Source organism: Ochotona curzoniae, unplaced genomic scaffold, assembly GCF_017591425.1.
Source record: "Ochotona curzoniae isolate NIBS_2020 unplaced genomic scaffold, NIBS_Ocur_1.0 contig_2210, whole genome shotgun sequence".
Classification (NCBI taxonomy): Eukaryota; Metazoa; Chordata; class Mammalia; order Lagomorpha; family Ochotonidae; genus Ochotona; species Ochotona curzoniae.
Window position 1 is genome coordinate 42,363,267 of NW_024465369.1, and position 23,914 is coordinate 42,387,180.

Here is a 23,914-nt window from a genome sequence, read left to right on the forward strand (position 1 = left end):
CTGGCTAACAAAGATGCAGACTTCTTAGAAACATATTTAGATACTGGTAAAAATTTGAGAAGTTTTTTGACATGAAAAAAAGTGCTTTGGCGGCCTGACATGGTAGCTTAGCAGCTGAAGTCCTCACCTTAGATGCACCAGGATCCCATATGAATGCTTGTACTAATCCCAGTGGCCTTTCTTCCCATCTAGCTCCCTGCTTGTGGCCTGGAAAGGCAGGCAAGGATAGCCCAATGCCTTGGGACCCTGTACCTGTGTGGGAGACCTGGAAGAAGTTCCTGGCTGCTGGTTTCAGCTCAGCTCAGCTCTGGCCACTGTGGCCATTCAGACAAAATATCTTTCTCTCTGTCTCTCCTCTCTGAATATCTGACTTATTTTTGTCAGTATTAAAAAGCCTTCCAAATACTTGCAGCAAAAAGCCAGCAAAGATCAAAGATGTTTCCCATGAGCCCTCTCCATGGCACTGAGTACAAGTGTCATCTTTTAACACATAATAATGCCCTTGTGCCACGTTCACTTCCAATGACCTGTGAACATTATGTATTCAAGAAAGGCACTTTTTCCCAGCAAAAGGAAGAAAGTATGAATTAGAAAGGTGCTTTTAGCAAGTTCAATGATCTATTGTGACAAGTTAACATACTTTTACCCTTTTCTGTGTAGTTCAGAATTGCAAATACTTGACTAGACATAAAAGATGAAATTTGAATGTCAGAATGCAACTTGACAAAATGATTGATTACTCCTTACTCACTGAAATAAGTATATCTGCTAACATTTTTTTTTCACTTATTCTGTTATGCTTATCTTGCACCAAATTATATGCTTTGGCACAATACTGAAGCCAGTTTACAAAAAGACAGGAAGAAATGAAAGCAGGAAGTTACAGGAGTATAAAGTCTAACTAAAGCTAAATTTCAGCTGAGTGTAATTTGTTTTGTTTGCTAATGATATTAATTTTCTAATGTGTTCATTTTTAATGTATCCCCCCCTTGTGATTAGTGACATTAAAATTTTCCTGGATTTCTGTCCAGTATTGATACTTTCGCAGCGAGTAGCTGTTTTCTGATTTACTGTCTGCCTCCTAAAGCAAATGGTGAGTGTTGATACTTATGTTAGGATCAAGGTCAAGTGAAAATGAGTCTTCTCAACCATTTGTATATGACAAGTTCTATGTCATCAAGGGCTAGTTCATGGACAAGCCAAGCATTTAGGACACATGCCCCGCGTATTCATTCATTTAGCAGATAATTACCAACAACCTCCTCTGCACAGGATTCATGTAAGCAAGAAATGTAAATGCAGGGCCAGCTCCGTGGTGTAGCACGTGAAGCTAGGCCTGTGTTTGGGCCCCAGCCATTCACGTGAGAGACCTGGATGAAGCTCCTAGTTCCTGCTTCTGCCTGCTCAGTGCTGGCTGTTTAACCTTCTGGAGTAAACCAGCAGATGAAAAACTTCTCTCCCTTTCTCTGTAACCCACTTTCAAAATAAATAATCGGAGTATATGATCTCTACAACTGTAAGACAATAAGCAACTCTTGAACAATTACTCTTTTTTGGCAAGCCCCGTGTTAGCTGTTATGTTTTAATGAATTTATACAAATGCAAATTAATTCAAGGAAAAAAAGAGGGAGGGGGCAGAATCTGACTACTTGCTCTCATAAGTCACTCTCATAAGTCTTCTGCTGTGTGCATTTGCTCCATCTTTTTTGCCTGACCAGCTTTCTTTGCTGCTCTGTCCTTGGGACCTGGGGGTACAGGAAACTCTCCATGGTTGCCAGTACTGCTTGCTATTTCACGAGTGCCCACCCAACGCAACCCTTGGCCTCTTGATTCTAATTTATGTGAGAAATGCATTTGCAAGCCATCTGACCAACTTCCCTTGGATCAGGTTTCCTCCTTCATCTAAGCAGCTGTAGTCAGCGAAGGGTCCCCTGTTGGGATCAGAGTACGCAATCACAGGTGTCCTATTAGGCAACATCTTTTCCCCTTTTCTGCAAAGGGCTCTTTGGTTACTTGTAACATCGTTCATGACCCACAGAAAATTATTACTTAAAAATTAGCTTGCTATAGATATCTTGAATTTTGAATGCTGAGAGTGGTTGTCTTGGGAAGACCTGGCTAAATGCTTTTGCAGGCCTTACACAGCCCACAGCTCTTAACATTCCCCACCCCAGCAAAGGCAGGGAACCAGACAAATCTAGTTCAACGGGTGTTTTTAGCTAGTTTGCTTTGTTTCGGTCCCCAGTCTCTAGCACATAGCAGCCATTGCTCATTGCTCATATAACCACCTGTGTGGGCACTGTATATGAAAAATATATATATTTGAAAGGGAAAGAGAATCTTCCAACCTCTGACTCACTCCCCAGATTCTCATCACACAACAGGGCAAGGACAAACTGAAGCTAGAAATCCAGAGCTCAAACAAGCTCTCTGCTATGGGTGGCAGTGACCAAGGTGCTGGAACCATCACTCAGTGCCTACTGGGATGCAGAGAAGCAGCAACTGGCTGGGAAACCCTTAGCCAGACACTCTGGGGAGACACAGCATCCAAGCATCTATGCTCTGTGTCTAATACCCACCTAACACTTCACATTTCAAAACTGTCATGTTCATGTGCCAGTGTTTTTGTGATTCCCTTTTGAATATAAGCCATTTGAATGAGATATCATTCAATTCCAAGATACAGAAAAAATAAAGTAGCAAATTTGCCTCTAATAAATTCTCCGCCAGAAAATCTATGGCTGTGAGGAAAGGATGATGGCTGGACAGATGCTATATAATTTCGTTGCTTTAGACACATAGCCCAGGGAGTCAAGAAATAATTTTTTTGTTGTTCTTGTGGCGGGAACTTCTGTGATATTCAGAGGAGCATTTACTAGCATTCTCTCTCCCTTAAATGAAATAAAATTTGGTAAAGGATAATGATAAACCAAGACAGACCATGGGTGATCACTGAGGCTGGGAATCCATCTTCACTGGGGTTGGAGCACATTCTGAACGAGCATCCTTAGCTTCTCTCAGGGTTAAAGGCATTCTGAGGCTTCCCCTTCTGCCACCCACTGCTTTAGGAAGCTCTGCTTCAAAAGGTACAATTAGGCTAATACAGGCAGCAAAGTACTTTTCTTTTTTAAAGATTTTTTTTTTACTTGAAATGCAGATTTACACAGAAAGATTTTCCATCCATTGGTTCACTCCCCAAGTGGCCACAACAGCTAGAGCTGAAATGGACTGAAGCTAGGAGCCAGGAGTGAGTTTTTTCCAGGTCTCTCACATGGGTGCAAGGGCGCAAGGACTGGGGCCATCCTCCTTTGTTTTCCCAGGCCATAAGAAGGAAGTTGTGTTACAAATGGAACATCTGGAACACCAACTGGTGTCCATATGGTATTCCAGCACTGCAGGTACAGGATTAACTGTTATACCACAGTGCTGGTCCCATAAAGAAGACTTTCTAGAATAGGTTTCACCTGGAATGGGTTGAAGGGTTTGGACATTTTTATTTTTAATATCAGAACTATCTTTCAGTTGTAACATTCTCTATATAAGGACACATTTTTGAAACGTCACAGGAAAAACGAATTACAAGACGATACAAATCTTCCATGACCTTTTTGAGGTTTGCTCACAGAATGCAAATATTCAGAAATTGCTTTTCTAGAAAGTGTATGCTTCATGGTGAAGGACAGTCATTCAGAACAGTGTGACCTATGCTTGTAACCAGAGTTAGGCTGTTGGTTCACTTGCCAGCAACCTCAGATGTGACAAGAATAGCAGAACTCACCAGAGGTTATCAGCCGCCTCCTCCGATCACTTTCTGGGTGCTGTGACCCCTAGCAGCAGCAGCAGAGACTCTCACTCAATGAGTGTTCTGTTGTCCTGAAAGAGTACTGGTCTGGTCGGTCCTCTCTGTGTGATCAGCTGCCAAAGGAACTGCCAGTGCCATCTTGAGAAGAGATGAGGAATTTGGCTAACGGGATAAAATTTCAAGGCTTACTAATTCCGTGCTTGTTGATATGAGATCATCAGACCAGCCTGAATGTGGGATGCATTTCTGCCAAGGGGTAAGATTACGGTTAAGTGTCTCAAAGCTTCTGTCTTTTGATGAAGTCCTGCCTCTAGCTTGAGGTGTTGCCAGAATGAGGGACCATTTCTGACTTCAGGACAACAACCTGACTAGTCAACCTGCAGTTTCTCTGATGGCTCTTTGTTTTTGTATTAGGCATTTCATTTACATTTGCAGGTTTAAAAAAAAATTTTTTCCCCCTGCAACACAGAACAACTTTTGATGTGGCCAATGCTTTCATCTGTATGCTTATTGACACAACAGGTTCAGAGTCTGCACCCTCTCTACCACACACACCCAGACATGTGAATTACCTCCTTGGGAAAATCCTTAGAAATCATTTATTTCACCATCAAGATATCCCTACTCCATATGCTGAAAATATTCACCTTCATGCAACTCATAACGCCCTTCTCCTCCTCAAAAATAAAGAGAAATACAACCACTTGTTCCCAATGCGAAGCAGAAGGCATCTCTACCAACAGAGGTGTGAAGGTCTACATCGGTCTGCTCAACGGCCTACTGACACTTCAAATCTCTGACAGCTATTTGGGTCTTGGGATTTGACTTGACAGAAAAATGAAATAAACATATATCCCATCCTTAAGTTATTCCCAGAGTGATAGAAGATTGAGATATGTAAAGTACTATATATTACGGGCATTTGCAAGATTCTGAAGAAGCAAGATGGCATGTTAAGGAAAGGTTGAATGACATCTGAGTTCATCGTTTGCAAGGTGATCAGGAGTTTGCCAAGCAGAACATAAGAACATTCCATTCCAGAGGTAGGAAAAAGCATGTGGAAAAGCTCAGAGGCACCCAAGGTGGAGTTGCTACAACTGTTTTGATTACTGCAACCACACTTGAAAATACTACATAAGCTTTATGTCGAATATATACACACATGCAATATAACATATATACCATATAGATCAGACCAAAAATTTCAAGCACTGCTTACGTTAAATTAGTGGGGCAAAGAAACCCTCTCTTTTAAGACAACATGAAAACCTTCAGACCAGAGTTGCAGAATAGACTGACAAAATATCTTGCATGCTCATACATATAAGTTCTGATTTTATACTACTCAATAAAGTTCATTTTCTACAAAGGCCAAGAAGCACTCGCCCATTAATCTAATACTAAGCCACATATTGTACTCCAAGATTTTATTTCAGCAGCTGCATTAGCTTCATAAAATAGCCCAAACAGCATTTTTGTAACAGAAAAGTACTGTATGGATTTGAGTGTTTTTAAACTTAGTGGGCCGGTGCAGTAGCCTAGTGGCTAAAGTCCTTGCCTTGCAGGCACCAGGATCACATATGGGTGCCAGTTCTAATCCTGATGGCCTCATCCAGCTCTCTGCTTGTGGCCCGGGAAAGCAGTTAAGGACGGCCCAAAGCTTTGGGACCCTGCACTTGTGTGGGAAACCTGGAAGCAGCTCCTAGCTTTGGATTGGCTCATCTTCTCCGGCAATTGCAGCTACTGGGGGAGAGAATCAACAGATGGAAGGTCTTCTTCTCTATCTCTCCTCTTCTCTGTATATCCGACTTTCCAATAAAGATAAAATCAATCTTTAAAAATAAATAAATAAATTTGTTAAGTGACAAACTATCTACCAAATATGTTAGGTGGAGATAAGACTAGGAAAGAAACATAAATCTGCAGAGATTAAATGGGAGAACACTAGAGAGAGAAAAAGCAAGAAGCAAATTAAGATCATGGATAGTGGCTTCAAGGCCACTGTTACCCAGAAAACCTTTTTCCGTGCTTAGGGAAAGATTCTAAACTATATACAATATAAAAAATACAGGGTACACATTCAGCAGCTAACAATTCTAATTTCAGCACTGTCACCCAATAGGTATGTGACACTGGGCAAGGGATTTTAAAATTCAGCCAGGGGCTGGAATTGTGGTGCCACAGGTTAAGCTTCTGGCTCTGCCGACCTGTGTCATAATGCAATTCGAATAAACAAATAGATCATTAAAAAAAAAAAAACCTAGGCCTAAAATCCACCATGCCGGGACGATTATATGCTATATGGGTTAAGATGCCACCTGAGATGGTCTCATTCTCTGTAAGCAGGCCTGGGTTCAAGTGCCGCTTGGCTTCAGCTCCAGCTTCCTCCTAACGCACTTCCTCCAGTGCCTGCCATCCATCTGAATGACAAGTCCTGCATGCTGGGCTCCTGGCTTAAGCCTGATTTAGGGCATCAGCTCTTAGTGCATTTAGGTTGTGATCAGCAGATAGGAGATCTCTGTGTATCTTCCAAATATATTAATGTTTTTAAGGTTCCACAAGAAGATTTTTCATTCATTTGTAAATAAATAAATTAGGTTGTGACTTTTTAAAGTAAATTTTTATTTATTCAAAAGGTTCAGTTATTTTCATTATCTAATTGGCCACAATGACCCAGGTTAGGCTAGGCTGAAGCCAGAAGCTTCTTCTGGGTCTACCATGTAGGTATGGGTAAAGCTCCAAGTATTTGGGCTTTCACTTTCCCAGGCACAGGAACAGGCAGCCAGGGCCATATTTATATCCAGGCCCCTGCTACTTGCTTGCCATGTGAGTTTTGCAAATTATATTTCTTAACTTCAGCTTTCATCTCAGTAAAAGGGGATAATCAGCATGTAGGATTGCTATGAAAACTAAATGAGCGATCCTGAGGGTTAAGTTAGATAAAACTTAGCACAGTATCTACACAGGATGAATTATTAAAACATTAGGTCACTAATACTTTAGCCAAGATTTTTGGCATCGAAACAATCCCTCTTACCAGCCAAGGTCAAAGTTTCCTTTTTCTTCCTATCTGAGTCAGGCCTTGCTTCAAGTGACACACTCAGACCGCTGTACTTTAAAGGGCAAAAACCTAGGCATGAACTGAAGCTCAGCTCCAGCCTGAGATACTGTATAAAATCTGACACAACATCGCCTTTACAGGATATGTTAAAGAGCTCATCATGCTCTCTGCACTTGTGTGCTGCCAATGGTTGTGTAATGACATAGGTATGGCCACATCTAATTAGTCATGGTATTTCGATTTATTATTTAATGTTCCCTTTTCATATAGAAAGCACTGCATATGTAACTTGGAGTGAAAATCTCCCATGTGCTATATGTTTAATTTTATCCATGAATTTAAAAATAAATGTACCTTCAAAGTTCAAGTTTGTACATAGTACCTGCTACAGAGATTCCATGTAAACGAAAAAATGCTAGAATCAACGTGCATGCCATAACAAATGAGATACAGTGGAATTCAGAGGTTTTTAAATTTAGTGGTTGGCTTTTCATTACACTATTCCAGTGTCATGTTTTTAGAACAAGGTGTCAGGCCACTTGGGCCTTCCACCATGTAGCATATAAACAATGTTTTTTTCACAGTTCTGAAGCTAGAAAGCCCAAGATTAAAGTGTTGTGGTACTTACTATTTATTGAATGCCTGCTTGCTGGCTCTTCTTAGTGAGTTCACAGCAAGGTACCTTTTTGGAGCTTCTCTTGTAAGGTTACTAAACCCAGTCATGATGGCTGATGTCTGGGCAGTGTCTATAACCATTAGGACATATGCCTGCCCCAAGGAAATGCTTTCACCCAGTCACTAATGAAAAAGCAGCTCTTAAGAATTTGGTAGCACTTATCTTGAGTTTTTCTGTACCCTGTACTTCAGGTCCATCTTTATCAAAGAGGATTTATTTATTTAAAAGAACTACAGATAAACCTTCCAGTCACTGGTTAACCCACCAAGTGGCTACAACAGCCAGCTAAAGCTAGGAGCTTCATCTAGTTCTCCCATGCACGTGGCAGGTGGCAGGAGGCAGGCACTTCTGCTCTGAACATAACAGCAAAGTAAAATCAATAAATATTACTTAAGATTCTTTTCAAATTTTAAGAGGACCCAAAGATTAAACTTAAAAAATTTTAAGCAAATCTTTCACCATGAAGAGATCACATCAAATCTTAGGACGGTTTTTCTAATCAGAAATTGAGGGTAAAACCATTAAAATTAAATGTTGCCTTTTCAAGTGCCTTTAGAGGAGTGAGGAAATAACGATGCAAAGAAGCACTACTTTATCACAATGTTTAATCTTTACTACTTTAACTATTACTCACTACAGTTTTAGGAATAAAACTGAAATCCTATAAAGGCAAGTAGAATGAGTAGGGTTGTACACTTAATTAATCATTAGATCAGAACTGACTATCTGATGGGGTTTGGGATGGGGCTGAGAGTAATATAATAGACTTTATCACTTCAGATTCATATTTATTTATTCGCTAATCAATAAATTTTTAAACTGATTTGAGTGCTCTGACTACACAAGTAAATAAAGAGAGAAGGCCAGCAGACCAGGAATGAGGAGCTATGTAGCCAAATGCGAGGATGGTAGAAGGACCAAGTGTTCCTTATCACAGATGTATCTGACTTCTCACAGGTCCTAGTTGGTGTTTGCCTCATTGGCTCTTACCTTCACTGTTTAGTCCTCTGCTCACATCTGGTTCCTTTTTATCCTTTATCTTGAGCTTAAATGGTTTTTCTTACAAGGGTCTTTCCTGATGACTCTATATAAAGTAGCACCCTTATCAACTCCTTCATTGCTTCTTTATTAATATCAGAAGTTTGTTCTTTTACTGTCAACTGCAATTAAAATATAAAATCAGTCGTGAAACAGGACCTGCTATATTTTGCTAACCATTATATCCTAGCATCTAAAAAGAACTGCTGAACTGAATGGATTAATAGCAGGAAGCAATTCTGAGATCTCCTAGAACAATGGGTTAATTTCACTAAGACAGATGCTAGATATTTATAATTAAATAAAATAAGCAATTCCCTGGATGTACACTCAGATGAAACTGTCAAACTAATTACAGAATACGTAGAATATTAGAATCTTTCTTCCATTATTGAATGAAATAAGTAAATCACAGGTTAGTGTGCAGAATGATAATACTGCAGAGAAAACAAGAACATTATCTTGTAGATTGAGTGCAGACAATACGTTCAGATGCATGTGAAAAAACTGTGGATGAACAAAACTTTCAGTGACTATGAAAGGATGATCTTTTATTGGCCTTATTATAGCAAAATATGGCTTAATTACATCCTTCCACATATTACTCCAAAGCATACATACTCAAATACTTAACTTTATTTCTCAGGCTATCACTGCCAATGAAGTTATAAACATTCTAGGATCCTTATTCTTTGAAACTCACCACATTAAATTTTAGCTTTAACTATTCATCGTGTGTTGGGCTATTTCAACACACAAAAAAACAATTCCACTTAAAATTTTCCCTAAAAAACAATCCTCAGTGGATCCACTGAAGTTTTTCCACAAACAGTGACAACGACTCCCTGCATTAAATACAGACTGGATAAATCATACCAAAACAGTTGTATGATAATCTTGCGGCAGCTCAATTTCATTTCATCCTCTACAGCTGAACAACAAGAAAATGCTGTAACTGAATTCATGGTAACTCTCTTTGATCTTAGCACAAGTTATTAGTACACACATAGAGGTTGTGAACAATAGTTCTTTATAATATCCAGACACAAAGCTGTTGAGAAAGACTTCATAATGCAAATCAGTGAGCAGAACATCTGTTTGGTTTTCAAACCAAATGAACTGCTCTGCTCTGTATGCCAGTCCTCTATGTATGTTCCATTCAGTACTGACTAAATGTATCAGTTCTCAACAACACTCTTTTCAAAATCATTTAATTCTTTCTCATTCTTTCAATAACTCTCTCGTTCTGTTACAGACAGTTACCAAGCTGATGGTACACAAGTTTTCTTTTAGTCCTTTTTTTTTAAAAAAAAAAAACTCACAATTTTATTTCCTAATTTTAGTTTTTCCTTGGAATATTTTTCAAAACATTTAAACAAATAATGTAACAGTTGATTTGTTGTCAAATGCTGTACGTAAACATTCTCAAATCAGTTCATTTTAAACTAAACATTTTAAATTACTGAATAGATTTTCATTAAAGAAATAATTCAAAATGTGATACATTCTAGTGTTTATTTTATGTTATGGCAGATACAATTGAATTTCAAAAATTTAAAACATATAAAAAGTGGTTAGAGACTAACATCTGTATCAACAGTTGATAAATGTCTAAGATTGTTTATTATACATCAGGAAATAATGGTAGTGCTAATGCAGACAGGGCCCCATGGAAGTTAGTCTAAAAATTATCACCAGGCTTTATACAAACAACATATGCTGCTGTTATAGAATTTTGGGACATGATCTGCTTCTAATGCTAAGCAGCCTTTCAACATTTTTAATGTTATACAGTGTTACAGTATTTAGTTTGGCAAACATTTCAAAATAAAATAGAAATGTATTCATAACATCACAGAAATGCACATCCAATTTTGTTTTCAATAAGAACCATAGTACAGATCAGAACTCTTCCCTATATGAAATAATTTACACACAGATGAATGCTCTAATATCACCATCTAAAATAATCACTAAATACAATTCTTTTTTTTGGAAATAAACAAGCAAAGGATTTTTTTTCATCATCAGGTATCAAAAACATGTAGATAATGTAGAGATTTCAAACAAATGATATTCTAAAATTATAGGAATGATTTCAGTGAATTCAGAGAATGTGCAACCTAAATTAACCAAGTATACTGTATTACAACCAGATTAAGAAGTCAATAATCAGAAAATACAACCATAAAAGAAACTTATAATCCACAAACTGTTTTTCAGGCTTTAAGGTAAAATAGTTCCACAGTTTACAGATAAACTCGAGGCAACAGATAAACGCGTGCTTGTCTTGAGTAAGCTGATAGTTTATGCAGAAGATGTAACACTTTGTTTGTAGACAGCATGGTATGCATTTCTCAGCAAAACATACGGAAAACAAGATTCCAAAAGATCCATTGTCAGGAATGGGGATTCCTGTACAATCTGAAAAATTTCAAAAATACATGAAAATTTATCATAGGAACATTTATTAACAACGATTAAATCAAAATTTCTAAATTGTTTTTGTTTTAGGAAACTGACATAAACTCTTCATTTTATTTTAAAATCTAAAATGCAAATGTGCCACAGTGGATTCTACCAAAACAAGAACCACCACTTCTTGATTTAGTTATTTGGTACGGATGTGGTGAGCACTTTCATTGTTCTAAAAAAACACAGTAGACACAGAAGAACTCAAGGATACTGAAAATGTGGTCCATAACAAAAGCTTTAATTGGAACCCTTAGGTTAAACTAAAAGGCAAAACCAGACATACAACCAACCATAATTAAATGACAACTTGTAAATTCTAAATGAACTCAAAAAGAAAGATTAATATAGGCAAAGTAATCAGAAGAGGCTATCATGTAAAGAATTTGAGCTATGGAACATGCTGGGCCATAATGATGGACACTAATCTCTGGAGCAAGGGAGGTGACAAGGTGAGCAAGGAGCCTTGTGCTGGAAACAAGCAGGCATTGGACATTACATTTGATCAACAGACTATCAGAAAACTTACAGGGTTAAACATTGTAAAATAGGACTATAAGGCCTGAATGCTTCCCAACAGGCTGATAAACCGTTGATAAAAGAACACCATACAGATATTGCTCATCTTTGATTTTGCTTGCTAATATTAACAAACAATAGGGGAAGGCAGCCTTCGCAGCAATTTTTAGAAAGTGTATGGGTTAGGTAGAGTGTACACAAGAGATTAGAAAGTAATTCAGCTTAGCCAAAAAAAGTGAGTCAGAAATGGCTCTAGCATTTTCTTTTTGGTAAAAATGAAAATGAGGCTTACCATATCCAGCAGTAAATACACAGATTCTCTATTTCTTGTAGTAGTTTTATCTGTCTCCTGGCCAATTTTCAGTAGACTCGAGGATGCAAGCTTAAAAGTAAACATACATATTAAAATGACTTCTAATGAAATGTTTATCAGTTGTTACTTTGTTTTTCAGGATGATTCAACTTTTAACACATTTCAATCATTCAGCTGCATATAAAACAATGAATAATTAAATAACTTTTGATACACATTCAAGCAATGGTTTATAAAGTTATTAAAACAGAGATCCCAAAGAAAAAAATGTAATAAAAGAAATTTCATTCTTAAAACCTTTTTTTAGAACAAATCTTTTCTTTTAAAGATTGTAAAAAAAAAATCTTTTTAATTGAAAAGTCAGATATTCAGGGCCCGACGCGATGGCACAGTGATTAAGGTCCTCTCCTTGCACGCCCGGGATCCCAAATGGGCGCTGGTTCTAATCCCGGCAGCCCTGCTTCCCTTCCAGCTCCCTGCCTGTGGCCTGGGAAAGCAGTTGAGGACAGCCCAAAGCTTTGGGACTCTGCACGCACGTGGGAGACCCAGAAGAGGCTCCTGGCTTCGGATGGACAGAGCACTGGCCATTGCGCTCACTTGGGGAGTGAATCATCGGACGGAAGATCTTCCTCTCTGTCTCTCCTCTCTGTAAATCCGCCTTTCCAATAAAAAAAAATAAAATAAATCTTTAAAACAAAAAAAAAGAAAAGTCAGATATACAGAGAGGAGGAGGGACAGAGAGAGAGGAAGATCTTCTGCTCACTGATTCACTCCCCAAGTGGCCACAACAGCTGCAGCTGCAGCTGCAGCAATCAAAAGCAAGGTGCCTGGAGCCTCCTCCAGGTCTCCTGTGTGGGTGCAGGGGCCGAAAACCTTGGGCTATCCTTGAGTGCTTTCCCAGGCCACAAGCATGGAGCTGGATGGGAAGTGGGGCTGCTGGAATTAGAACTGGTGCCCATACGGGATGCTTGTGCATGCAAGGTGAGGACTTTAGGCTACCATGCCAGGCCTGACAAGTCTGTCTTAAAACTACTCACACTATTCCTCTTTCCAATATCTGTTGTCTTTCTTTACCTGACTTTTTGTTTTTACTTCCTCTAGATAGTCAAGTTCACCCATCTTCTTTGTACTCCGCCAGGGCCATGGGCTAACCCCAGTGGGGCCGATCCAAGGGCTTCACTAAACCATCCAATCGATGGTAGCAAAGGGTGAAGTTACAAGCTTATGCCCCACACTTACTGGGAATTCCTCATTCATGGGGAATGACCGCAATATCCATCCCCATCACAAATGAGCTCAAGGGGTTACTCAAGCCTGCTGGCAAAGGCTAGGCACACACTGAGCCAGTCAGTGCAATGCATACAGCTCTGGACATCCAAGGGCATCAGAGACCTGTTATTACTCAATCTCGGTTGCTGAATGCCACTTGTCCCTGTAAGTTGGGGGACGTCAACCACTCCAGGGTCGCGTAATTAGTTAGCATGCCAGATTCAAGAACATTCCAAAAATATTAAATGGAAAATTTCAGAAATAATTAAGTTCTAAATTGTATACTGTTCCAAGTAGTGTGATGAAATATTATACCATCCTGCTCCATCCCAAGACACTAATTATTTCTTAGTTGTGCATCTATACCATTTTTACTACCCATACAACCAGCCTAGATATGCTACCCTTCTGTTCATCAGTTACTTTTAGTTAACAGAACAAGTACTGTTTTGCAGTACTTGTATTCAAGTAACCTCGATTTTATCTTACAGTGGGTCCAAAGAACAAGTATGAAATGTTTGCAATCTGGACATGCCAAAGAGAAGCTGTTAAGAGAAAAGAGAATCTCTTAAGAGAAAAGGAATGAACAGAAATTTTATGTTAAGGTTGCTGAGGTCTATAGAAAGAACAAATCTTCTTCTATCTAAAAAGTTGTCAAGAAGGAAAAAGAAATTTGTGTTTATTTCACTTTCAAAACTCAAACTAAAAATGATAAGGCCACATTGCACATAAAATGTTTGGTTAAGATGTAAAGATATTAAATTTGGGAGTAGAAGATATGGGCAGAAAATATGTTCCAACTGACAGCAAAATGTTGAACCAGAAAGTACTGAGCCTATACAAAGACTTTGGCAAGGATTCTCTTAAAACAAGTAATACCAAGCCATCTACTGCATGTAATGGTAGTTACACATATTTAACAATATGCTTGAGCTGAAAAAATTACTGGATAGAGTTGCTGCTACATTTCGGAGAGCTGAAGAAGTTGATTACAGATAAAGAATATCATCAAGGAACCTGTTCAATTGCAAAGAAACTTCTGGAGGACCCTTACAAATTACAATCATTAAAATGCAAAGTTAGCACAATGGATATAAAATATGGATAGACAAATAAACTCTGGCATTATGTGCTAATCCTATAAGAAACAGTGACAGACAATGTGGAAACAATCCACAGGCTCTCAGAAAAAAATAAAGTGCCTGTGTTCTGATAGTGTAATCCTAAAATGTTGACAACAGCTATTTTGCTCATGGAATGGTTCCCTTGGTGTTTTAAATCAGAACTGAAAAAGGCAACTGGAAAAGAGAGCATTCCAACTTTAAATCCAGCTGATAACAGAAAAAACATGGTTGTACTCACTCAGCTTGCTGTGAAACACAAATGTCATAGTTACATGTCCATCATAAGCTCGCCTGCCTTTTGGCTGAATCCTACCACCGGTTGATGTAGACTCTAATCTGGACACACACAATCCTGAAAACTGTTTGCTAATGCTCAGGCAATCACATGTACCTAAGCTGCAAGGAATACATGAAAACCAGAAAGTATAGTTTGTACCGAAAAAGTTTATAAGAACTGACAAGCTTCTGAGAAACCGATGGAGAAGTTAGGAAAATCACTAACAAAAACAATTTGGTAGAGAAGGACTTGTCAACATGCCTGATGAAGATAAAAACATGATGGTCACTAGAAGTGTTATCAAAATTAGGAACTGGAGGAAAATGTCCAATTACCTACAGAAGAAGAAGGAGGAAAGGATGCAGAAACAGCAATGTGGAACTAACTGCACTGTACATATTAAAAGACAAAATGAAAAGGATTACGATTCTTGGATTGGATGGAACTCACAAGAAAGTCACCTCTACTTTCACCAAAGGATTACAGTCTCTGAAACAATATCTTGATGAGTTAAAGATAGCTACTTCCAACTATATTATTTCAAAAAGTTAGAACGGCACAATAAGGTATCTTGAGTAAGAAAAAGTATAGTATTTTAATTGTTCTATTATTAGTTACTATTGTAAAAATTAACATCTCCAATGATTCTTAATTTGTAAGTTAAACTTCAACAGCTGTGTATGAATGGGAAAAGTGGTATAAACTGTGCTTATTGTTATCTCTGCTGCAGGTATCTACTAGAGTCTTGGAGAAAATCCTGTGCAAATAACGGAGGACTATTCTATTTCCTAGGTCTCAAAAAGGATGTGAATTTCACATTGGGTTTGAAACTGCAGGAACTAATGAGATTAGGACAATAAATCTCAAATGAAGGAAATAAAGGAAAAGGAAAAAAAATAGTGTTAATACTGCCTCCCTAGGAAGTTATTTTCTCCTCTGACACTAAATTCACTTTTTTTAAAAAAAATTTATTTGTATTGGAAAGGTAGATTTATAGAGAGAAGAGACAAAGATCTATCCACTGGTTCATTCCCGAAGTGGCCACAACGGCTAGAGCTGAGCCAATTCCCAGCCAGGAGCCAGAAGCCAGGAGCTTTTTCCAGGTTTCCCATGCAGGTGCAAGATCCCAAGGCTTTGGGCTGCTCTCGACTCCTTTCCCAGGCCAGCAAGTGGGGCGGCCGGGACATGAACCAGCACCATATGGGATAACAGAGCATGCAAGGTGAGGGTTTTTAACATGAGGCTATCATACCAGGCCCTAGTTTACTTTTAAAATTAAAAAAAAAAAAAATCAATTTTTTAAAAAGGCAACAAGATGTAGAATTAAAAGAATTAGCAAATTTTACAGCATTCAGTTTACTACAGCACATCTTTCCTTAAATTGGAGCAGGTATATTTATAAAGGATACAAAGAGGGGTGCAGGTTTTGTGGCATCTCAGGTAAAGGTGCATGGCACACCAGTATCCACATTGGCACCGACTCATGTCCCAACTTCTCATCCAGCTCCCTGATAATGGCCCGGGGAAAGCAGTGGAGGATGACTCAATGCAGGCCACCATCACAGGAGACCCAGACAAGGCTTCTGACTCCTAGCTTTGGCTTGGCCCAGAGCAGGCTAGTATAGCCATCTGGGGCACTGAACCAACAGATGGAGGATTTCTGTCTCCCTCTCTTTCGTTAAATCTTTCAAAAATAAAAAAATCTTAAAAAAAGAAACAAAGAAAACAACAGTAACAGAAACACAGAAGCATATTTTACCAAGTAAACCGAAATCAGTCATATATGTGTTTTTGGTTAAATTTTTCAATTTTTAAACACTAAGAAAACTTGTAAGGGAGTTTAAATACCTGTACAGGCAAGAAAAAAAAAAAAAAACACAAAACAAACAAAAAGACATGCTCACAATGGTGAGCTCCAAGACTGGGGGAGAGGTTTTCTTGAGTCCTAGGAACAAAGTATTATACTCTGTTGCTTCATTCTCAGGTTTTCATTTGTCCCTCTCACCAAAAGGAAAAAAAAAAAAATCAAAAGATGACTAAAATTAATTTATTGGAGGAAAGAATCTAAAAAAGGAAATGTCATTGGAGGATATTAAGTAAAATGTAAAATAAAGAGAATTTACGCGATTGCATCTCATGGTTGTGGTTTTTACTTTTATATATAAAATGTCATGAGTCTTGTTACTTGATTATACGTACAGCCAAAAATTCTTTAAGACGGTCTTCAATGCTTCCTTTGTGAATTGTAAACAGAGCTGCTGCGATCTGGTTTATGGCTTTGGCCAAGCAATGTATATTGTTGCAGTGTCCTGAGAAAGTGAAAATAAGATTGTGTGGATTCTGTGTGATCCCAAATATCAAACATTCTGTAGCAAGCAAATAATTAGTAACAATAATTACATAGACAGAGGCATGACAGAAAGCAGAGTTGGGGTACTGATTGACTCTTCATACAAGACTGAGGTTTTCAAAAACAGTACAGAATGAGGGCAACAAATGATTGTATCTATGTTAATCATGCAAATTCACTTTACATTTTATCATCCACTCTAACACACAGATTCATGCACACGTGTCACACACTGACAGCTCTTACATACATCATAGATTAGGAAACTGAGGCCTAGAAAGAGAAACAGACTAACCCAGGTCACATAACTAGTAAGTGGCAGGAGTTAAGGTACTTTAAATGACAAAATAGCATCAATTACTTGAAAAGTATCCACTATTCCAAAGTGAATGGATTGCCTGGCCCAAAGCAATTTTAAACCACATTACCTTCTATAGCAGGGCTATACTGAGACATCACATTACTAGCCAGTGTTGGCAATGAAACGGCCACAAAGACCATGAGCAGGCAGGCGATTTTATATTCTTCTTCTGGACTGATGTTTTCTAGAGCAGAAAAATTAAGAATTATAGTAATTCTTAGGGATTCGGTAAAGACAAAAAATGTTCAGGCAAAAAAATTTTTAAATTACTTAAAACTTACTATTATTTTAAAATAATAACATGAAGGATTTTATTAGAGCTCTATAGAACTGATGGCAATTTTTTTTTACAGGAAAAATAAACTAAGTAGAAATAACATGGAAAAAATCTTGAAATCCAGACCCGACGTGGTGGCCTATTGGCTAAAGTCCTCGCCTTGCATGAGCCAGGATCCCATACGGGTGCCGGTTCTAATCCTAGCCACCCATCTTCCCATCCAGCTCCCTGCTTGTAGCCTGGGAAAGCAGTTGAGGATGGTCCAAAGCCTTGGGACCCTACACCCACTTGGAGACCCAGAAGAAGCTCCTGGTTCTGGCTTTGGATCAACTTTCCAATAAAAATAAATGAATAAATAAAAAATGTTGAAATCCATATGCTACTTTTTTTCAAAATAGTCATTTTCCATCAGTTTTTTGAAGACTTCTCATGTTATGGGGTTTCTCAACTAAAGTATTTTTCAAGGACACATAATAAACAATACAAGCTTGTATTTTTTCTTCATTGTTAAGATTTCAGGGTGGAAAATAATTAGGATGATCTGAATTGCAAAATTTTAAAACAAACTTGCTAATAAATCATTTCGCAAGAAAAACCCATTTATTATAGCTCAGAAAATTTACCTCATAGATTATTGTGTAAAATCACCAGAATAATTTTTTTTCCTGAAAGTCATCAATACTATGTGAATGAAAAATATCTAGCATTGTCCTAAAGATTTTAGGATAAAACCCTTTAGTATAAATAGATAAAATGCTGCTTATATCATAGTTGAATCAACAAATAGAGCATTCAGGGTGCTACATTTTAAAGGGCTATCCTTAAAATTTCTAAACGATTAGTATTGTACAACAATGTACAGACAGACTAGGACGTGTACACTCAGTCCCTTTAAGACAGAAATAGAATTTCAAGGTATCATTTTTTCTGCTATCATGGCTTTGGCCATTTCAATTACAATACAAATGCTGTTATCTTCCCCATCTTAAAAAACCTCTTCTGATTTTTTATTTCTTTGTTTCACTATTCAACAAACTCTTTGAGAACTGTTTTATACTTATTATCCTAATTCTGTTTCTTCCATTCTTTTTTCAGCATCAGCACTCTGCCCCCTAAATCTCCACTGACACTGATCTAGTCGCTCACGAACTCATCACCGTCTTGCCACTTCTCACACTGCCTTCTATTGCACAGGTCCATTCTTCTCAGTTTCTCTCAGCTGAGCTTTCACTTTTCCTTAAACTCTGAAAGTGGGAGTGATTCAAGGCTCAGATCTGGATCCTTTTCAGGGCCCCAGCATACATGAATACACAGACTCAGGGGCCTCAGATGACACAGATGTCACCCGAACAGTGATTCCTGAACACAAGGCAGGTGTCAGGTATCTGAATGAATGGACAAATAGCACACCTGTATCTAAGTAGTAGCAATATTTTTAACAAAAAGTACTACATATTTACTAACAAATCTTACCTGATTTTTGTGAGGAAAGAGCTACTACCAGGGCAGGATCAATTTCACAGGGTAATCCAGCAGCTGAAGATAACTCATACACATTCATTGCAACCTGACAAAATTTAACAATTACAGAATTAGCCTAACAAATTCCTGAGAATGTACAATTTGGTAGATTAAGATTTAGTACTCATATCACAATTAACCAACAAGAAGAATACTAGAGAATTCCAGAAACTTGGCTGAAACATCAACCACAGAGCAAATTAGCTATTTTTTTTAAAGATTTTATTTGTTTTTATTGCAAAGTCAGATATACAGAGAGGAGGAAAGATAGAGAAGAAGATCTTTCATCCGATGGTTCACTCCCCAAGTGGCTCCAGCGGCCAGTGCTGCGCCAATCTGAAGCCAGGAGTCAAGAACTTCCAGGTCTCCGACGTGGGTGGTGCAGGATCCCAAGGCTTTGGGCCGTCCTCAACTGCTTTCCCAGGCCACAAGCAGGGAGCTGGATGGAGCTGCTGGGACTAAAACCAACACCCATATGGGATCCCTTCTTGTTCAAGGCAAAGATTAGCTGCTAGGCTACTGTGCCAGGCCCCAAATTAGCTTTAATTAACAACTGATTCAGTATTCTAACTTACTGCTAGTTATAACTTCCTAGTACTAGGCCAATGGCAACTTGGGCATGTTCCAATGGTAAATTCCAACATAATTACTGTAAAACTACTGTTTGTCTTAGAAATATGGATATGAAAAAGCATAGAAGAAAAAAATTACTATACCTATTTTTATGTACACAGTTGTTTAATGAAAACTGTAGTGATTCAATACCTAAGTTATATAATATGTAGAAATGTGAGAAACTAATTATTATAGCAGGTTTTTAAAAAACGTTGAATTTGGTATCTAATAAAGAATTTTATGATTAAAATAATTTTTCAGGGCCCAACGTGGCAGCCTAGTGGCTAGAGTCCTCGCCTTGCACACACTGGAATCCTATGGGGTGCCAGTTCTAATCCTGGCAGCCCTGCTTCCCATTTAGCTCCCTGCCTGTGGCCTGGGAAAGCAGTCGAGGACTGCCCAAAGCCTTGGGACCCTGCACCCGCGTCGGAGACCCACCCGGAAGAGGCTCCTGGCTTCGGATTGGCATAGCACTGGCCGTTGTGCTCACTTGGGGAGTGAAACATCAGACGGAAGATCTTCCTCTCTGTCTCTCCTCCTCTCTGTATATCTGACTTTCCAATAAATAAATAGATCTTTAAAAAAGTTTTTTTAAAGTAATAATTTTTTGTATCACATGAGCATTTAAAACATTTTTAATATATTCTGACTGTTCAACCCTGTAGTTTAAAAACTAGCTATAGGGACTACATAGTGGCACAATAAGCAAAGCCAGTGCCAGTGATGCCAGCAATCCATACTGGTGCCAGTTTTGTCCCCAGCCTCTCCACCTCTGATCCAGCTCCCTGCCACTGGCCTGGCAAAAGCAGTGGAAGATGTCCTAAATTGCTTGGGTCCCTTGTCAACCATGTGAGAGACCACAAAGAAACTCCTGGCTCCTGGTTCAGCCCCTGGCCCAATCCCGGCTTTTGTGTTCATCTGGGGAGCGAACTAGTAGATGGAAGATGTGTATCTCTCCCTCTCTGTGTAATTCTTTCAAACAAATTAATTAATAAAAAAAAGAACACCTACTTAATATCGGTGGTATATATCTATCCACTTATGATAAATGGAATTACTAAGCTCTGGATAAGACATGTGTGTGATGCTACTAACTTCATATACAAAAATTAATTCAAAATAGATCACAAACTTAAATCTAAGAGCCAAGAGTATAAAATTCTCCCAAGAATTATAAATATTCATGACTTTGGGTTAAGACATTAAGAACAATACGAAGAAAAGTAATTATAACCCAATTTTAAAAATAGTAAAACAACAACAAAAACAAATACACATTTTTCCAGATACAACATATGAATAGACAATTAATACATGAAAAGATGGTTAGTATCATTAGCTTCAAAAATTTTTAATTAAAATCGATACTACTTCATGCCCACTACAATGGCTATAGTCGTGAAGGCCGATTAACGGATAGAGAAACATCAAAACATCTATAAGATGCAGAAACATAAAAAATTTTATATACTGCTGGTAGGAATGCAAAACACTATAGCCACTTTGGTACAGTTTGGCAAGTTCTCAAAATACTAACAAGCATATACTTTCATATGACCCAGAAATTCCACTCCTTTGGTGTGCCCAAGAGAAATGAAAACAAATGATGTGATACAAATCATATACTGAATGTTCACAGCAGCACTGTATTATTTCTGAGTCAAGAAGTAAAAATAACACATTCATCACTGAAGGAATTAATAAACTGGCATATCCATACAATGGAATATTCAAAGCCATTTTTCAAAAATGAAGTATTAACATGTTTCAGTATGAATGAACCTCAACAACTGTATGCTATGTTAAAGAAGCTAGTGTCAAAAAAGACCACACATAGTATCATTTATAGGAAAGTTTCAAGCCAGGCAAATCTACAGCCAGATTAGTGATCATTTAGAACTGAAGACTTAGAGAAAAACCTGAGTGACTAATAATGGGTACAGGATTCTAGTGATTCCCTCTGAGATCATGACAAAGTTCAAACACTGCATTAACAGTGCTGATTTCATAATTCCTGACCACACTAAAAACCACTGAATTGTAAGTAAACTTCATTGGTAAAATTTATGACAGGTAAATTATAAGGGAAACAAACAAACAAAACTTTTCCTCCCAATGAGCTCTATTCAAAGTTAATTTCCCTGAAGGAATGTGGCTTTTTTGGGGGAGAGGGTTGCTTTTTATTTTTTATTTATTGGAATGGGTTTTTAAAATGTATTTATTTCATCTTAATTAAAAAATTAAAAAAGCACAGAGCGGAAGAGAAGGAACAAAGGGAGGAAGGGGGGAGGAAGACAGAGAGAGATGTTCCATGTGCAAGTTCACTGCCCAGATTCCTGGAAATAGCCAGCCTGGCACATGGATGGCACAGACTAGGTACTTGAGTGGCTGCCTCTCAGGATGTACATTAGCTAAAAGTTGCACCGGAAGCAGAGAAACAGAGTCAGGACTTAAAGCCACGGCTACAGAGGGGTATACACCTAAGCACCCTATTAGCTGGAACAGGCATTGGTCACAGTGGTTTAACACCACTTGGGGTATCTGCACCCATTTTCAAAATGCCTGAGCTGAAGTCCTGCCTCCACTGCTAATTCCAGCTTCTGTAAATACACACTGTGGAGGGTGTAGGTGATGGCTCAAATAGCTGAGAACCTGCCACCCATGTGGGAGACTCAGACTGATTGGCTGGCTCACAGCTGTGGCCTTGCTCAGGTCAGGTCTGTGTGGGTTTTTGGGCAATGAACCAACAGATGGAATATCACCATTTATTTATATTGCTACCTCTGGAAATCAACAAAAAATATCTTAACAAAAATGTGGTGGAAACCAAATACATTTATGCCAGGAGAAAAGAATGGAAGAGTTGCTCAGAATGCTAAATGAGTACTGTAACAATGTAAACAGCACTACCCTTTCAGGGATTAATTATAATTTTTTTCTGCAGTGTTTTCCATCTAAGAAATTACTTTGAGCTATTTCTACAGAACACCAAAAATCTTTATTTATTTATTTGAAAGGCAGAGTTAGAGAGGGAAAGAGTGATAGAAAGAGATAATTCAACTGCTGGTGCACTCCCCAGACAGCTATACTGGCCAGGGCCAAGCCAGTCTTTAGTCAGGAGCCAGAAGCTTCATCAAGGTCTCCCACATGAATGCAAGTACCAAAGCACCAGGGCTGTGCCCTCCAGTGCTTGCCCAGGAGCACTCGCAGGGAACTGGAGTCCAGCTGATGCCTGATGGGATACTGGCACTGCAAGTGGGAGCCCACTCAATTTGTCAAGATTAAAAATGCCAATTCCCCTCAAGATTTAGATTTAGAAAATGATAACTGGCTAGGATTTAAAAGATACTTAGGATATCAAAACACAGAAACAGAAAATATAGATTAGGGCAAAATTATTGTATAAAAAAATAGATTTGAGAATGCGCGCGCGCATACACACACACACACACTTGTCAGCTCACATTTGGACAAAGTGGGAAAAGGAAGGAAAAATTGGACAAGTCTCCAAAAGTGTCACTGTTACCAGTTTGAGAAGTTCTACAAAGCAGTTATATTTTCCTCAAGTCTATGCTTTTCAATTCATGTGAAACAAAAAATAACCCAAGAAGTAGAAAGCTCAGCCTACTAGTAAGTTAGGTTGGGATTAGATCAGTAACTAGATTTCATGGCTTAATGAATTTTCAAAAGAAAAATTGACTCACATTATTACTGGGTCACATACAAATTAACTAAAAAAACTATTATAGCTTACACTCAGTTTCCATTTCTATGAATAAATATCTCAACATCTATACTTTAAAATAGAACTCTCATTTCCCTAGCCCAGATTTTTTAATAATTTTACACTGGTAAAGGTGATTAGGTAAATGCACAGTAGTATTTTGGTGCTGAACTCTCAGTGACATAGTTTCAAAGGTCAAGGATGTAATTTCAAAGGCAAGTACACTAACAGGTCACTGTTAAAAAAGGAACTTTAAAGAGACACAGGATTTATTGCATTTTATTTTTAATGTAACCTGAACTTCATTTTAGAATGAAATGGCAGAAGTCATATCAGTACCTTCATATCAGTTTCCCTTGGAATGTGATCCTTAAAATCTTCAATTGAACTTACAAGAAATGGAATATGGTAGGACAAGACCTAAACAGGACAACAAATAAAAACATAGAATTAATAAAACTGTATCACATAATGCAATGTAATTAATAAAAAAAAAATTCTAAATAGAAACTCCT

General features: G+C 38.1%; 1 protein-coding gene across 4 annotated transcripts in view; it reads right to left on the minus strand.

Moving 5' to 3' along the window:
- Nucleotides 1–9,873: 9,873 nt before the first annotated feature.
- Nucleotides 9,874–23,914, minus strand: part of NCKAP1 (NCK associated protein 1) — a 100,736-nt gene continuing 86,695 nt past the window's right edge. For all 4 annotated transcript variants that reach the window (XM_040971824.1, XM_040971821.1, XM_040971825.1 and 1 more), the window contains 6 exons: nt 23,739–23,819; nt 19,013–19,106; nt 17,330–17,446; nt 16,751–16,860; nt 11,861–11,950; nt 9,874–11,001 (listed from right to left, as the gene is read on the minus strand). In XM_040971824.1, the coding sequence (XP_040827758.1) occupies nt 10,885–11,001; nt 11,861–11,950; nt 16,751–16,860; nt 17,330–17,446; nt 19,013–19,106; nt 23,739–23,819 (609 nt within the window). In that variant the 3' untranslated portion in view covers nt 9,874–10,884. The remainder of the gene's footprint in view (nt 11,002–11,860; nt 11,951–16,750; nt 16,861–17,329; nt 17,447–19,012; nt 19,107–23,738; nt 23,820–23,914) is intronic.